The sequence below is a fragment of the Ovis aries genome, chromosome X (assembly GCF_016772045.2).
Source record: "Ovis aries strain OAR_USU_Benz2616 breed Rambouillet chromosome X, ARS-UI_Ramb_v3.0, whole genome shotgun sequence".
NCBI classification, from domain to species: domain Eukaryota; kingdom Metazoa; phylum Chordata; class Mammalia; order Artiodactyla; family Bovidae; genus Ovis; species Ovis aries.
Window position 1 is genome coordinate 48,938,864 of NC_056080.1, and position 18,561 is coordinate 48,957,424.

General features: G+C 37.3%; 1 protein-coding gene and 1 pseudogene across 2 annotated transcripts in view; both read right to left on the bottom strand.

The window, feature by feature from the left end:
• NBDY (negative regulator of P-body association) overlaps positions 1 to 15,930 on the bottom strand; it is a 66,991-nt gene extending 51,061 nt beyond the window's left edge. For both annotated transcript variants that reach the window (XM_027963570.3, XM_060407375.1), the window contains exons 1-2: positions 15,578 to 15,930; positions 13,817 to 13,953 (exon numbers count right to left, since the gene is read on the bottom strand). In XM_027963570.3, coding sequence (XP_027819371.1) covers positions 15,607 to 15,813 — 207 coding nt within the window. In that variant the 5' untranslated portion in view covers positions 15,814 to 15,930 and the 3' untranslated portion in view covers positions 13,817 to 13,953; positions 15,578 to 15,606. The remainder of the gene's footprint in view (positions 1 to 13,816; positions 13,954 to 15,577) is intronic.
• The window catches only part of LOC114111738 (mediator of RNA polymerase II transcription subunit 31-like), a 33,686-nt pseudogene extending 17,756 nt beyond the window's left edge, over positions 1 to 15,930 (bottom strand).
• Positions 15,931 to 18,561: the final 2,631 nt, after the last annotated feature.

Sequence of the window (18,561 nt, forward strand, 5' to 3'; positions counted from 1 at the left end):
GAAAGACTTCCTAAGTTATCAATGCAAAGAAATAGAGGAAAACAATAGAATGGGAAAGATTAGAGTTCTCTTCAGGAAAATTAGAGATACCAAGGGAACATTTCATGCAAAGATGGGCATAATAAAGGATAGAAATGATATGGACCTAACAGAAGCAAAAGATATTAAGAAGAGGTGGCAAGAGTACACAGAAGTATACAAAATAGATCGTCATGACCCAGATAACCATGATGGCATGATCACTCATCTAGAGCCAGACATCCTGGAGTGTGAAGTCAAGTGGGTCTCAGGAAGCATCACTATGAACAAAGCTAGTGGATGTGATGGAGTCCCAGCTGAGCTATTTCAAATCCTAAAAGATGATGCTGCTAAAGTGCTGCACTCAACATGCCAGGAAATTTTACAAACTCAGCAGTGGCCACAGGAGTGGAAAAGGTCAGCTTTTATTCAAATCCCAAAGAAAGGCAATGCCAAAGAATGTTCAAACTACTGCACAATTGCACTCACCATGCATGCTAGTAAAGTAGTGCTCAAAATTCCCCAAGCTAGCCTTTAACAGTATGTGAACTGAGAACTTCCAGATGTTCAAGCTGGATTTGGAAAAAGCAGAGAAACCAGAGATCAAATTGCCAACACCCAGTGGATCATCAAAAAAACAACAGAGTTCCTGAAAAACATCTACTTCTTTAGTGACTATGCTAAAGCCTTTGACTAGGTGGATCACAACAAACTGGAAAATTCTTCAAGAGATGGGAATACCAGACGACCTTACTTGCCTCCTGAGAAACCTGTATATGGGTCAAGAAGCAACAGTTAGAACTGGATATGGAACAACAGACTGGTTCCAAATTGGGAAAGGAGTATGTCAAGACTATTAATTATTGTCACCTTGCTGATTTAATTTATATGCAGAGTTCATCATAAGAAATGCTAGACTGGATGAAGCACAAGCTTGAATCAAGACTACCAGGAGAAACAGCAATTACCTCAGATATGCAGATGACACTACCCTTATGGCAGAAAGTGAAGAGGAACTTAGCCTCTTGATGAAGGTGAAAGAGGAGAGTGCAAAAGCTGGCATATATGTTCGATACAGGATACAGGATGCTTGGGGCTGGTGCACAGGGAAGATCCAGAGAGATGATATGGGGTGGGAGGTGGGAGGGGGGTTCAGGATTGGGAACTCATGTACACCCATGGCTGATTCATGTCAATGTATGGCAAAACCAATACAGTATTGTAAAGCAAAATAAAGTAAAAATAAAAATTAAAAAAATAATTAAATAAAATTACATTTAAACTTATAGAAAATATAAAAAAAAATCTGGCATAAAACTCAACATTCAAAAAACTAAGATAATGCCATCCAGTGCCATTACTTCATGGCAAATAGATAGGTAAACAATTAAAACAGTGACAAAATTTATTTTCTTGTTTTCCAAAATCACTGCAGATGGTGACTGCATCCATGAAATTAAAAGACGCTTGCTCCCTGGTTGAAAAGCTATGACAAACCTAGGCAGCATATTAAAAAGCAGATACATTACTTTACCAACAAAGGTCTGTATAGTCAAAGCTATGATTCTTCCAGTAGTCGTGTATGGATGTGAGATTTGGACCATAAAGAAAGCTAAACGCTGAAGAGTTGATGCTTTGGTTTTGGAGAAGAGTCTTAGGAGTCCCTTCGACTGCAAGGAGATCCAACCAGTCAGTCCTAAAGGAAATCATTCCTGAATATTCATTGGAAGGACTGATGCTAAAGCTGAACCTCCAATACTTTGGCCACCTGATATGAAGAACTAACTCATTAGGAAAGACCCTGCTGTTGTGAAAGACTGAATGCAGAAGGGGATGACAGAGGATGAAATGGTTGGATGGCATCATTGACTTGACGGACATGAGTTTGAGCAAGCTCCAAGATTTAGTGACGGACAAGGAAGACTGGCATGCTGCATTCCATACAGTTGCAGACTCAGACACGACTGAGTGAGTGAACTGTTTGATCTCACAGGGTCAGACACTCCTCTGCCTGTTACAACAGAGAAGCTAGTGATATTATTATTCTCAAGTCTACTCAAAGGCAGTCTTTCTCTTCCCCATTTTCCTTTGATTACAAAATTGCAGCCCACACAATCCTCAGGACAGAGCATGCTCACCTGTCAGCTTGTATCTCTCCCAAACCTTCTATATTAATAAACCTACTTCATGCCTATCACTTTGCCTCTTGCTGAATTTGTTCTGCACTGAGAAACAAAGAACCTGACCCTCAGTTCATCCAGACACCAGGTGAGTGATTCTAATTAAAACACCATGAGGCCAAGTCTCAATCAGGGTTTTGGGCAGGTTCAAGTCCCAGCACATGGGTTCAAGTTCCAGTCTGAGGTGCCCGGTTTCAAGGGTGTGGAAAAAGGGAACTCTCCTACACTGTTGGTGGGAATGTAAATAGGTACTGTCAGTATGGATATCAATATGAAATTTCCTTACAAAACTAAAAACAGAACTATCATATGATCCAGTAATCCTACTTCTAGGCATATATCTAGAGAAAGCCATAATTCAGACTGATACATGCTACCCAGTGTTCACTGCGGCACTATTTACAATAGCCAGGATGTGGAAGCAACCTAAATGTCCATCAACAGTGGAATGGATAAAGAAGATGTGGTACATATGTACAACGGAATAATACTCATAAAAAAGAACTAATGTCATCTGTAGCAACATGGATGAACCTAGAGATTGTCCTACTGACTAAAGTAAGTCAGACATAGAAAGAAAGATATCATAGGATATTACTTATTTGTGTAATCTATGAAAATAACACAAATGTACATATTTACAAAACAGAAATAGAGTCTCATGTGTCGAAAACAAACTTATGGTTACCAAGGTCTATGGGGGGAGGGTTAAATTGGGAGATTGGGATCAATGCATACACACTACTATATATAAAACAAATAACCAGCAAACATGTACTGTATAGTACAGGGTACTCCACTCAATACTCTGTAATGATCTAGATGGAAAAAATCCATAAAAGAGGATATATGTGTATGTATAACTCATTCACCTTGGTATACATAAACTAATCAGTTCAGTTCAGTCGCTCAGTCATGTCCGACTTTTTGCAACCCTATGAATTGCAGCACGCCAGGCCTCCCTGTCCATCACCAACTCCAATAACTAATACAAAATTTTAAATCAACTATACTCCAATAAAATTTTTTTGAAATATAATCTCTAGGTATTGAAAATTTATTTGATATTTAGAGTTGTTCTAAATTAAGCGACGGGAGTTTATTGAATAGCTAGGTCATGCCCAAATAAAATAAGATACTGAGGTATCAATTACTAAACAGAGTTTGATGCCACCCTGAGATATTCTCTTTGAGAAAGCACATGCTTTTAGAAATCATTGGTATTTATGTTTACTAATCTATAGAATACTGGTGTAGAAGATAGTTTATGGTTGCTTAAGGAAAGTAGGGTGTGTGGTTTGAACAAAATCAACTAACTTAGCATCATCAATAATGAATGGGACCAAATGGCATTTTGTGTCTCCTGATGTGATGCAATAGCAAGGACACAGCATCACCTATGTAGTCTTCTTACTAAAAATGTTCAAATTAATCTTGGTAAAGCAGACATGTTCAGATTGTGGGATGAATGCAGGACAACTGCCTGAACTTGTCAAAACTGCCAATGTTATGAAAAATATAAAGAAAAAAATTGTCTGTCTTAGTCGTTCAGTTGTGTCTGACTCTTTGAAACCCCACGGACTGTAGCCTGCCAAGCTCCTCTGTCCATGGGCTTGTCCAGGCAAGAATACTGGAGTGGGTTGCCATTTCCTTCTCCAAAAAGAAAAGAATGAGAAGGCACTATTCTAGATTTTAAAAGACTAAAGGGGCATGACAGCTAAATACAGTGCATGATTCTTGACTGGATCCTGGATCAAAACAAATAAAAAGATATAAAGGACATTGTTAGGACAATTTGGGAACTTTGATATCAATGGTATATTAGATAATTGTATCAAAGTTGAATTTTTCTGAATATTATATCCTTGTTCTTAAGAGATACTCTTTGATGTGTTTAAGGCTTAAGTGTCATGATATCTGCAAGTTACTTCCAAATGGTTAGTGTGTGTGTGTGTGTGTATGTGTGTGTGTGTGTGTGTATATATATACATATATATATGTGTATACATACATATATACATACACACAAAGAGAAAGAAAAACATATGTAGAAAAACAAATGATGTATCTACATGAATGATGTCTTTTGACATTCCTGAAGAGTTGGAGTTTCATAAAATTTTTAAAAAATTGTGAAGAAAATAATGTTTGAAGCTATAAAGCTTATCCTTAATTCTAACTATAAATCCTGATGGTAAATTCAGAAATAAGCCAGTGTATTCAATTTTTTGGCATAAAATTTTCTGAAAAATAAAGGGAAAAAAAAGAATTAAGTAAAAGAATCAAAAAAAGAAATATCACCCAAAAAGAAGTCTATCAGACAAAATAGATTTTAAATTCAAGTGAGTCACTAAAAATGATAAAAAGGTATATCTATTTTAGACTTGTATGCACATAATAATAAACTCTTGAATATATATAAAGTACAAGAATTTATACAACTACAGTGGAAGATTTTAAATTGGTCTCAATAATTGATAGATGTAGTAAACAGAATTAATAGTGATATAGAAGACACCCAATACAATCAGTATGTTTAACAGACATTTACAGAATACTACATGAAACAATTAGAATATACAAAATATTTTCAAGCACACATGAAACACTAATTGATCATGTTCTTTAAAACATGAAGCATATCTCAACATATACTAAATAATCAGTATCATGTAAACCATGTTGTCTGTATTAAGTGCAATTAAATGGAAAAGAGTAACAAAATGCTAAGCTAAAAAATAACCATGTGCTCCAAAGGAAGAAATAAAGCTATCCCTGTTTGCAGATAACATGATACTACATGTAGAAAATCCTAAAGATGCCACCAGTAAACTACTAGACCTCATCAATTGTCAGTAAAGTTGCAGGATACAATAGAAATATATAGAAATTCATTGCATTTCTATACACTAATAATGAACTATCAGAAATTAAGGAAACAATCCCATTCACTATTGCATCAAAAAGAATAAAATACCTAGAATAAAGCCACCTATGGAGGTGAAAGACCTGTACTCTGAAAACTATGACACTGATGAAACTGAAGACAAATAGATAGAAAGATATACTATGTTCCTGGATTGAAAAAATAAGTATTGTTACAATGATTATACTACCCAAGGCAGTCTACAGATTCAGTGCATTTTCTTATCAAAATATCAATGGCATTTTCCACAAAACTAGAACAAAAAAATTTTAAAATTTGTATAGAAACACAAAAGGTCCCAAATAGTCAAAATGATCTTGAAGAACAGAGAAACATGCTCCCTGACTTCAGACTATATTACAAAGCTACAGTAATCAAAAACAGATGTGTAGATCAATGGAACAAGACAGAAAACCCCAAAACAAACTCACACAGCCACAGCCATTAATCAATGACAAAGGAGGCAAGAATACACAGTGGAGAAAAGATAGTCTCTTCAATAAACGGTGCTGGGAAATCTGGACAACTACATGTAAAAGAATCAAATCACAACATCCTCTAATATCATATACAAAAATAAACTCAAAATGGATTAAAGACCTAAATGTAAGACTGGACACTATAAAACTCCTAGAGAAAGACTCAGGCAAAACACTGACATAAATTGTGCAACATTTTTTTTAATCTGTCTCTTAAAGGAAACAAAAGCAAAAATGAACAAATAGGACCTAATCAAATTTAAGTTTTTGCACAGCCAAGGATACTATCAATAAAATGAAAAGACAATCTACTGAATAGGAGAAAATATTTGCAAATGATATGACCAATAAGGGATTAATATCCAACATATATAAATAGCTTATACAATTCAACATCATAAACACAGCCCAACTGAAAAATGGGAAGAATAAGATAGACATTTTTCCAAAGAGGAAGTGCAGATGGCCAACAGGGACAGGAAAACATGTTCAGCATTGCTAACCATCAGGGAAATGGAAATCAAAACCACAATAAGATATCACCTCATATCTGCCAGAAGGGCTATCAACAAAAAGAAACACAAATAAAAAATGTCAGAGAATATGTGAAGAAAAGGGACCCTTGTACACTGTTGGTGGGCACAGAAATTGGCACAGACACTGTGGAAAACAGTCTGAAAGTTTCTCAAAAAACAAAAAATAGAACTACTATTGTTGCTATTGTTTAGACTCTAAGTCCTGTTCCACTCTTTTGCAACCCCATGGACTGTAGCCCACCAGGCTTCTCTGTCCAGATTTCCCAGGTAAGAATACTGGAGTGGGTTGCCATTTCCTTCTTCAGGGGATCTTCACAAGCCAGGGATCAAACCAATATCTCCTGCATTGGCAGTCAGATTCTTTACTCAGCCACCAGGGAAGCCCACAATGGACTACTCCTCGGCCATAAAAAAAAAAAAAATGAAATTATGCCATCTACTGCAACACGGATGGACATGGAGGGTATTATGCTAAGCTAAATAAGTCAAACAGAGAAAACAAATACTGTATGGTATCGCTTATATGTAGAATAAAAAAAATTTTAAAAATAAAAAAAACTAGTGAATATAACCAAAAAGAGGTTTCTCAAGTGGCACTAGTGGCAAAGAATCCACCTGCCAATGCAGGAGAAGCAGGTTCAATCCCTAGGTCAGGAAGATCCTCTCAAGGAGGGCATGGCAACCCACTCCAGTATTCTTGCCTGGAAAATCCCATGGACAGTGGAACCTGGTGGGCTACAGTTCATACACACATAACAAAAAAAGAAGAGACTCACAAATATAGAGAACAAACTAGTGGTTACCAGTAGGGAGAAGGGGGAGTTACAAATTATTGGGTATAAGATTGGCTCAAGGATATATCATACAACATGGCAAATATAGCCAATATTTTGTAATAACTGTAACTGGAAAGTAATCTTTAAAATGTTTAAAGTTTTTTTTCAAAATATATCCATGTACCCACATCTTGGTTTCCAAATACCATCTCCCACAAAAAGGTACCAGAGATCCATAAAGAAATTGGCAATGAAGCAGGGAATACAAAACAAGCATAAAAGTTAAAAAGTAAGGAAATGGCTGAAGTCAAGTATGTATTAATCATGGGAATATGTCAAATGGACAGAGAATCCAGCTTGAATAGGTTGCCACTGGGACAATTTGAGCATTAAAATAAATAATGATAGCAATAGCATACTCATGAAATAAAATAAAAATCTATGTGTCCAAACCAATATAAACAAATAAATAAATGGAGGAGGAAAAAACCTCTTCCTTGAAGCAGAATACAAAGTAATAAATGTAGTGAAAAGATGACATTTGAAAATGATCATTTTAGGATCTCCCCGGTGGCACAGTGGTTAAGAATCCACCTGCCAATGCAGGGGACACAGGTTAGATCCCTAGCCCAGGAAGATTCCACATGTTGCAAAGCAACTAAGCCTGTGCACCACAACCACTGAGCCCACGCTCTAAAGCCCACAAGCTTCAATTACCGAGACCGTGTGCTGCAACTACTGAAGCCCATGAGCTCTAGGGCCCGAGAGTACAACTACTGAGCCTGTGTGCCACAACCACCGAAGCCCGTGAGCCTAAAGCCTGTGCTCTGCAACAGGAGAAGCCAAGGCAGTGAGAAGCCCAGGCGCTGCAATGAAGAGTAGCCCCTGCTCACCGCAACTAGAGAAAGCTCACACAAAAGCAACAAAGACCCAGTGCAGCCAGAAAGAAAGAAAATGACCATTTTGCAGCCATTAGGGGTAATAACTCGGAGAAGGCAATGGCAACCCACTCCAATACTCTTGCTTGGAAAATCCCATGGGCAGAGGAGCCTGGTAGGCTGCAGTCCATTGGGTCGTGAAGAGTCGGACACGACTGAGCAACTTCACTTTCACTTTTCACTTTCATGCATTGGAGAAGGAAATGGCAACCCACTCCAGTATTCTTGCCTGGAGAATCCCAGGGACAGAAGAGCCTGGTGGGCTGCCATCTATGGGGTCACACAGAGTCAGACATGACTGAAGCAACTTAGCAGCAGCAGCAGCAGCAACATGGTAATAACTGATTCAGTCAAGAATTATCAATGGATATTAAAGCCAGCAGATTTTAGTTTGAGGAGGAATAGGATACCTACACAGTTTCAAAGTACCCCATGCAAATTTATTAACTATAAAGCAGAGAATGGAAACTTAGAGTGCATTAATCTAGTAAACATCATCTTAACCAAGTAATCAAGGTTAACATTTCTTCTAAGGGGTCAAATCAGCATTATGTGCCACTGATATGCTGCCCTGAGAAAAATACATTACTTCTCTGACATTCCTGCCAAATTCCATAATCTAAATATAATAATGAGGAATGGGCACACAGATTTAAGTTTAGGAACAACCTATAAAACAATTGTCTACAATTGTCCAGAAATCTTTAAACTGGCATTGTCATCAGAGACAAAGAAAGGTTGAACTGTGCCAGGTTAAAGAAAACTGAAGAAACATGGAAACTAAATGCAGCACATCATCCTTGATTGAAACTTTGATCAAGAAAATAACACAGCTATAAAACACATTATTGGAACAAACTGGTCAAAGTGCAATATGGTCTAGATAATAACATTGGAATACTAATTTATGATATACTACAAAGCTATAGTAATCAAAAGAGCATGGTGCTGACATAAAAACAAACACATAGGCCTTGGAACAGAATTGAAAGCCCAGAATAAAACCTTGCATATACAGTCAACTAATGTTTGACAAGGGATTCAAGAGTACTTAATGGAGAAAAGATAGTCTATTTCAAACAATGCTGAGAAAACTGAATATTCACATGAAAAAGAATAAAACTGGAGCCCAGTCTTACACCACTGGCAAAGATTAATTCAAAATAGATTAAAGACTTAAAATTCCTAGAAGCAAACAAGTAAAAAGCTTGTTGACATTTGTCTTTGCAATGATTTTATGGATATGACCCAAAACGTAAGCAACAAAGGCAAAAAATAAACAAATGGGACTACATCAAACAAAAACCTTCTGCACAGCAAAAAAAAAAAAAAAAAATCAATATGAACAGGAATCTGTGGATGGGGAAAAACATTTTAAAACACATATCTGATAAGAAATTAATATACAAAATATATACTCATACAACTCAATATCAATAAAACAAATAATCTAATTCAAAAAGGTACAAAAGACCTAAATAGACATTTTCCCAAAGACATACAGATCGCCAACAGGTATATGAAAAGGTACTAAACATCATTAATCATCAAGGAAAAGGAAATCAAGGCCACAACGAGATATCTCACACTTTTTAGAACGGCTATTAACAAAGGCAGGAGATAAAAAAATGCCTGTGATGATATAGAGAGAAGTGAACCCTTGCATATTCCTTGATGGGAGTGTGAAGTGAAATATCTACTATGGAGAGCAGTATGGAGTTTCCTCAAAGAATTAAAAATAGAACTACCATATGGTCCAGCAATTCCACTTCTGAGGAAATGAAATCACGATCACGAGATACTTACAATCCCAATTTTACTGCATCATTCTTTACAATAGGCAAGATGCGGAAACAATCTAAGTGTCACTGACAGATTAATGGAGAAAGAAAACGTGATACACACACACACACACTACACTGGAACATTATTCAGCTATAAAAAGAAGGGACTTATGACACAGTGATAAACCTTGAGGGTATCAGGCGAAGTGAGGTTAAATCAGACAGAAAAAGATAAATACTGAATGCTCTTACCTATACATGGAATCTTATTAAAAATTAAAAAAAAAAAACTCATAGAAACAAAGTAAATTGGTGGTTTCCAGGGATGGGAAGGTAGGAAAAATGTATAAAGGTGATCAAAGGATATAAACTTTCAGTTACAGGAATAAATTTGGAGGCACTAATCTACAGCATGATGTAAATTATACTATAACACTATAGTTATTGAATCAATATATAGTTACATAACTACTGTTATAGTATAATTAATACTATAGTATAGTGAGCATAGTTAACAATTCTGTATTGTATACTTAAAAGTTGCTAGGACAGTAGATCTTACAAGTTTTCATCCCACAAACATTAATTATATTAAATGACCGATGCCTTACCTAATCTTATTGTGGGTAATCATTTTGTAATATACACATTTAGCAAATCATCACACTGTACTGTACACTTTAAACTTACACTGTTATATGTCAAATATATTTCAATAAAGCTAGGAGAAAAAGAACTATAATAGAGCTTACACTGTCCACTTGAAATATATGTTCTCCCAAAGTCATCCCTTTTTCAATAAATATGAGTGTATAATCCTGACAATAAAGGTTTATGAAACAAAAATTGGAACGAGGTCCAAATTCTCTTTTGGTACAGGTACTGAGGTTATGTGGGAGAAGGCAATGGCACCCCACTCCAGTACTCTTGCCTGGAAAATCCCATGGACAGAGGAATCTAGTAGGCTGCAGTCCATGGGGTTGCTAAGAGTCAGACATGACTGAGCGACTTCACTTTCTCTTTTCACTTTTATGCATTGAAGGAGGAAATGGCAACCCACTCCAGTGTTCTTGCCTGGACAATCCCAGGGACAGGGGAGCCTGGTGGGCTGCTGTCTATGGGGTCGCACATAGTCGGACATGACTGAAGTGACTTAGCAGTAGCAACTGAGGTTATGAAAGAAAAAGGTATTATTCTGAGAGAATATACACTGAAGTATTTACAAGTAAAAGCACTTGGAGTCTCCAAGTTACTCTTGAACAGCTCACAGAGAGAGAAGGAGACAGGAAGAGGAGGAGGCAGAAAACAGACCAAGGAGCGGGAGAGGTAGACAACAGTAAAGGGAAAGAGAAAAGGGGAATGAGAGGGAGAAACAGAAATTAAGAATTATAAAGCAAACATGGCAAAATGGTAATTGGTGAACCTGGATAAAAAGTGTATAGGAGTTCTTTGTAATATTCTCACAATTTTTCTTTAGGTGTAGAATTAGATAAAAATAAAAGATATAAAACCACAAGTATGGACACCTTATCTTTGACAAAGGAGGCAAGAATATACAATGGAGAAAAGAAAATCTGTTTAACAAGTGATGCGGGGAGAACTGGTCAACCACTTGTAAAAGAATGAAACTAGAACACTTTCTAACACCATACACAAAAATAAACTCAAAATGGATTAAAGATCTAAACGTAAGACCAGAAACTATAAAACTCCTAGAGTAGAACATAGGCAACCACTCTCTGATATACATCACAGCAGGATCCTCTATGACCCACCTCCCGGAATACTGGAACTTAAAAGCTTCTGCACAACAAAGGAATCTCTAAGCCAGGTGAAAAAACAGCCTTCTGAATGGGAGAAAATAACAGCAAATGAAGCAACTGACAACTAATCTCAAAAATATACAAGCAACTCCTGCAGCTCAATTCTGGAAAAATAAACAGCCCAATCAAAAAATGGGCCAAAGAACTAAATAGACATTTCTCCAAAGACATACAGATGGCTAACAAACACATGAAAAGATGCTCAACATCACTCATTATCAGAGAAATGCAAATCAAAACCACAATGAGGTACCATTTCACGCCAGTCAGAATGGCTGTGATCCAAAAGTCTACAAGCAATAAATGCTGGAGAGGTTGTGGAAAAAAGGGAACCCTCTTACACTGTTAGTGGGAATGCAAACTAGTACAACCACTATGGAGAACAGTGTGGAGATTCCTTAAAAAACTGGAAATAGAACTGCCATATGACCCAGCAATCCCACTGCTGGGCATACACACCGAGGAAACCACAATTGAAAGAGACACGTGTACCCCAATGTTCATCGCAGCACTGTTTATAATAGCCAGGACATGGAAGCAACCTAGATGTCCATCAGCAGATGAATGGATAAGAAAGCTGTGGTACATATACACAATGGAGTATTGTGCAGCCATTAAAAAGAATACATTTGAATCAGTTATAATGAGGTGGATAAAACTGGAGCCTATTATACAGAGTGAAGTAAGCCAGAAAGAAAAACACCAATACAGTATTCTAATGCATATATATGGAGTTTAGAAAGATTGTCACCATAACCCTGTATGCAAGACAGCAAAGAGACACAGATGTACAGAGCAGTCTTTTGGACTCTGTGGGAGAGGGAGAGGGTGGGATGTGGGAGAATGGCATTGAAACATGTATAATATTATATATGAAATGAATCACCAGTCCAGGTTTAATGCATGATACTGGATGCTTGGGGCTGCTGCACTGAGAGGATCCAAAGGGATGGTATGGGGAGGGAGGAGGGAAAGGGGTTCAGGATGGGGAACACGTGTATACCTGTGGTGGATTCATGCTGATGTATGGCAAAACCAATGCAATATTGTAAAGTAATTAACCTCCAATTAAAATAAATAAATTTATATTAATAAATTTATATAAAAAAGAGAAAACCACAAGTATAAATATCAGCAATAACTCCATCATTGAACAGCATAATCAATCAGAGTTTTCCTATGTATTTAATGAAAGAAAAAGTTTTATATTGCTGAAATCTATTGAGATGAGGAGCCAGTGTATAATTTTGCTTTTTGCTACAAGAATAAAAAACATTAAATATTTTAAAATAGAAAATAAAATGTTTAATGGTAATTGGATTAATGATTTCACAGTATGATTTCTAAAAAATAGATCCATGTTTGTAAATTTAAAAAACCCAAATAACTCATGAGTCAAAAATAAATCTTAAGAGCAATTATAAAATAATAATTGAATAATAATAAAAATACTCCATATAAAAACCTATGAAATTCTTCTAAAGTAGTACATAGTAGAAAACTTATGGTTATAAATTATTTTAGGAAAGAAAATTTAAAATTACTGAGCTAATGGTCCAAATAAATTAGAAAAAGAGCAAACAAAAAGAAAATAAAAGGAAAAATTATTAAAATAAGAGACAGAATATTCAATGGTAAGACCTGATGAAACCAGAAGCAAGAAACATACTAGAAAACTGAATACTGTAATTTACCACATAGTCTCAGTGTCATGTTAATGAAGAAAAAAACTCCATGTGATCAGTATTTGGAGAAGCTCCATACTCATCCATAATAAAAGCTCTTAGCAAACGAAGAATATAAAAGAACTTACATAACCTGAGAAAGAAAATACTAAAAATGGTGAAACATTTATAAAAATTCCCTTGTAAATTCAGGAGCAAAAGAATCCTCTACCACTGCTACTATAGTTTGTTATACCAAAGATCCTAGCTAACACACTAAGACTAATTAAAAAATAAATATTGGAAAGGAAGAAATTTCCATTATTTATAATATACTTAATTAACAGACAATACAAAGAATCTACAAATATTATTAGAACAAATATAAATCAGAAAGTTCACAGCATATAAAATCAGTATGTTACAATATCACATTCCCATTTACCAGCAATAATCTGAAAATGTGGTTTAAAAGATACATTTCACCATGATACCAAAAACTATAAGGTAATTAGCAGTGAATATAACAAAACAGCTTATAAATAGCATTATTATTATATGGTATATATAGTTTCATATAATGTAGAAAATGGTTCCAATTTATCACTGGTGCTAACTTGAACTATTGTAATGTGTTATAATCAACTGGTATTCCTCCTCCTTCTTTAATAAGTTTTTAGTGAAGAGATTACCTTAAAAATTACAACTTCCTGGTGCAGGACATCAGAAAAACCAGGGTGGCAATGCCAATAATCTTCACTGTCTTCACTGAGTGAACTATTTTATGAATACACCAAGGAAATGGAGTCATACTGCAATCCCTCATAGACTGAAAAATAATAAAATAAGGTTAAATCATTTCTTCTTTTACTGTTCCTCTATTACCCATGGCCTCCTCAAGTTCTTATGTTCTACCATACCCCCATTTCAGTTATGTATGCCTGAAAAAGTTATACAGACAGAATTAGATGGGATCTATTGCACAGCAATTAAGAGCATAGTCACTGGGAAGTTTTGAAGAACAGTGTCTGGCACATAAGATGTTGAGTAAATGTTTGTTATTATAGTTTCAATTATTTGAATCACTGGAGGAAACTATATATTTCTTGCATTTTTTTGCCCTATACAACCTCTTTTGTTTTCTATTTAAGCACTCCTATTCCTATGGTTCCCCTTTACCACAACTCTACCCCTTTGAACAGAGAGGTAAAGTTAGGCAGTAAGGAATGACTGAGTGAAGCTTTCAAGCACAACAGAGCTCATTCTTTTACTATGCACTACCACCAAGCCCCAAGTCCAGAACTTCCTTAAGCTGCCACTGTAATCCCATCAATCATTGATCTATTCATTCAATATCTGTTTCCCTCCTATGTGCTTTAGTTATCTAACCCCTACAGTTCCCAGCATAATGCTTAGTCCATTGCAACAGTTCCTTAAAGGTTTATTGCATAAATGAAGAAAGTATGGCTTGTCTCATTTGGAGTACAAGAATCTATGAGTTTTGAGTCAGACCTTATTTTTTGCATTCTGTAAGATCATCTAAATTGAAGATTGTTTTCCTGATAGTAAAAACCAGACTCCTAAAATATACCATTTCCTTGAAAATCTTCAATGGTTTCCACTGCTTATGGATTAAACTGCATACTCCTTACCATAAGTATTCAATCCCTGCAACACTATCTTACCTCCTAGTTTTTCTCATACATCCAGAATTATAGACAAGCTTTTCCTAGCACAAACCTGCTTGGGGCTTTTGTTCTGGAAAAGCTAGGCCAGAAAAGCATTCCCGCCCCCTCCACAAGGCAGATGTCACTCATCCTTTAAGGCCCACCCAAAGTTACCCCTTCCTCTTTCATGGCTCAAGGTCCATCCCCCAAGCTCCCTGAATACCTTGAGAAAGCAAATATTATGGTACTAGGGTTTGATTTACCATATTATATTTTTTAAATCATTAAATTCTCCTGTTATACACAGAGAAATACACAACTCTGAAGGTTCACTTTAAAATACTCTGTTAGCACAAAGCTATGGCTATAGGAATTAGGACTTCAATACAATGGTGTTATTGATCTTGATTCAGGCATTTTTTGAACGGAAAAGCTTCAAATATATACAAAAGTAGCAAGAACAGTTTAATGAATCCCCATATATATATCACTCAGCTTTAACAATTATCAAGTCATTAACATTTGTACCCCTCACCTGGGCCCAACTGACTTTCAAGCAAATCAACAGATACGTCTACTGAAAAATATATTTAAAAATAATTACTTAATGTTATTAAATATCCATAAACTCACCCCCACATATTTTGTGAAAGAGCTATTTAATGCCTGAATTTTTTTTTTAATTTTGAAATCGCGAAAAGAATGGGGAAAGAAAGAAGGAGATCTGCGGAAATGCATAATTAAGTTTGAGAGAGCCTGGTTGTCCCAAATGAGAAAGAATCTGACCTGGTTTACGGTGGAAGAAGTATATTGCACTACTTCTCTGGAGGAGGCGGATGCGACTTCAGGCCCGGTGATGCCGGAGGAGGTGTGGAAGGGAGAGTGGTGTTACCTCCGTTAGCGGTTCCTTCAGGATAATCCCAACGTGGAGCTAGAAGGCAGCGCTTTTTTGGAGGCTTCGTTTCCCGCGTGTTTCCAGGTGGGAGCGTGGATCTCCCGGAGGTACAAGGTTGGTCCCCCATAAGGATTATAGGACCTGGGTGTCAGCTCTCTCCCGTGGGCCCTGGCGAGGCAAAGAGACCTGAGATGGCGGCGGGTCCCCTCCAGGCACAGAGCTTCCTCTGGGTTTCGCTTTTTCCGTATTTCCTGTATCCTGAAACGTATATCCCCTCTCTGCCTCCGCCCCCGCTCCCTACCCCACCCTATTTTAACATTTCTGCGAGGATGGGTCTTAAAAAATAGAAGCGTTTATTTAGTAGAATGTCTCCCTCGCCCCCAGTGTAACTAAATCTGTGGACAGTCCTATACTATCTATGCAATTCTAAGATTAGAACAAATTCAGGTTTACTCTTAAATGGAAACATCTGCATAGATTGTGGAAAGGCGCTGCGTGTGGGGGCGGGAGTGTTTGTGTGGAGAACAAAGAGGTGATTGAAAAGCTAAGAGCTTTACGTTCTAATTGCAGAAGCACAACAGTCATAAAACTACCTACGACGCTTTAGAAAGCGATATACAAACGTCTTACTTGACTGAAGTGCAGTTGGCACACAGGCACCGACCATGGAAATTGAATGTGGAAAACAAATTCACCGTATGTCACAGAATCTAAGATCACGTTTTTTCTTCATATTTTAACAAATTAGAAATCTCTGAAGGCTTATCTTTTTTAAAATATGTCAACATCTAGGAAATCTCTGACAATTGACAGTATGTCATACTTTCATTGTCCTTTTTTTCCTTCTCTACAGTTAAGGAAAATAATGATTCATCCTACTATGGCTGGTGTATTATATTCTGTGATATGTGGTAAGTAACCGAAGCAGGTACACTGTGGCTTAGAATAAGGGTCGGACACCACTGAGCGACTTCACTTTCACTTTTCACTTTCAGGCACTGAAGAAGGAAATGGCAACCCACTCCAGTGTTCTTGCCTGGAGAATCCCAGGGACGAGGGAGCCTGGTGGGCTGCCGTCTCTGGGGTCACATAGAGTCGGACACTACTGAAGCAACTTAGCAGCAGAAGCAGCAGAATGTCTTAGGGCTTCCCTGGTGGCGCAGATGATAAAGAATCTGCCTGCAATGCAGGGGACACTGGTTTGATCCCTGGGTTGGGAAGATCACCAGGAGAAGGGATTGGCTATCCACTCCAGTATTCTTGCCTGGAGAATCCCGTGGTCAGCGGAGCCTGGGGGCTACAGTCCATGGGTTCACAAAGAGTCAGATGCAACTAAACAGACAGGCGGAACTTCTTAGACCTTCATCATTCACATCCACCTCTCTGTGACTATGGACACACTTTTCCAGCTCTGATCCCAGTGTTTTTTAATGGAGAGAATGCAATCCTTAATGTCAAAATAGAACTCACTTTTAAAATATTCTATTTACAAACACTGTTATATTTAAGTAGTTAATTAAACACTTGCACCTTTCCTTCCCAGGAGATAATAATTTTTTCCTTGTAAAACTATTGTTATAATCAGGGATTTTTCTGGGCTCCATAATCACTGCAGATGGTGACTGCAGCCATGAAATTAAAAGATGCTTACTCCTTGGAAGGAAAGTTATGACCAACCTAGATAGCATATTAAAAAGCAGAGACATTGCTTTGTCAACAAAGGTCCATCTAGTCAAGGTTGTGGTTTTTCCAGTGGTCATATATGGATGTAAGAGTTGTACTATAAAGAAAGCTGAGCACCGAAGAATTGATGCTTTTGAACTGTGGTGTTGGAGAAGACTCTAGAGAGTCCCTTGGACTGCAAGGAGATCCAACCAGTCCATCCTAAAGGAGATCAGTCCTGGGTGTTCATTGGAAGGACTGATGTTGAAGCTGAAACTCCAATACTTTGGCCACCTGAGGTGAAGAGCTGACTCATTGGAAAAGACCCTGATGCTGGGAAAGATTGAGGGCAGGAAGAAAAGGGGACGACAGAGGATGAGATGGTTGGATGGCATCACTGACTCGATGGACATGGGTTTGAGTGAACTACGGGAGTTGGTGATGGACAGGGAGTCCTGGTGTGCTGCAGTTCTTGGGGTGGCAAAGAGTTGGACATGACTGAGTGACTGAACTGACTGAATCAGGGATAATGCATTGAATTTTTTTTTTCTAATTGATGGATAATTGCTTTACAAGGATAATGCATTTAAAGTAATTACCATGATTACCTCTCATCACCATCACTACCTTACTCTGAGTACTAGTGTTGCCCTTTGCACAAACTAGATACTTAGTTTAGGAAATAAATGACCCTGTGGTTTTCTATCAGATGCTACTTATAAAGACAAGAGATGTAGCAGTAAGTTAATGAAAAAATGTAAAATGAAATCAAAAGAAACAATGCTCTAGAGCTAGAGCAGTTGGGACTAGACAAAATTGTTCCAGTCAGTAACACAGATGTGGTAGTTGAAGTTATGGGTGATATTCCAAAGAGAAGCTGCAGAGAAAAAAGAAGTGTGTTGCTAAGACAGACTATTAAGTAATTAGGGTCAGAATAGGAGAAGCCTGTGGTAAAGACTGAGAAAGAATGGACAAATTCAGAAGAAAAGATTCCAACCCAAGGTTTCTTGGTCTTGGCACTATTGACATTTGAGGCCAGATCATTCTTTGTGCTGAGACCCTGTCCTATGCATTGTAGGATGTTTAGCAGTATGCCAACCCGGGCCAGTAGCATGTCCTGCAACCCTGCTCCAACTGCCTCCTGGTATGATAACCAAAAATGTCTCCAGGTACTCTCAAATATCCCCTGGGCAGGGTGAGAGAGTGACAAGGG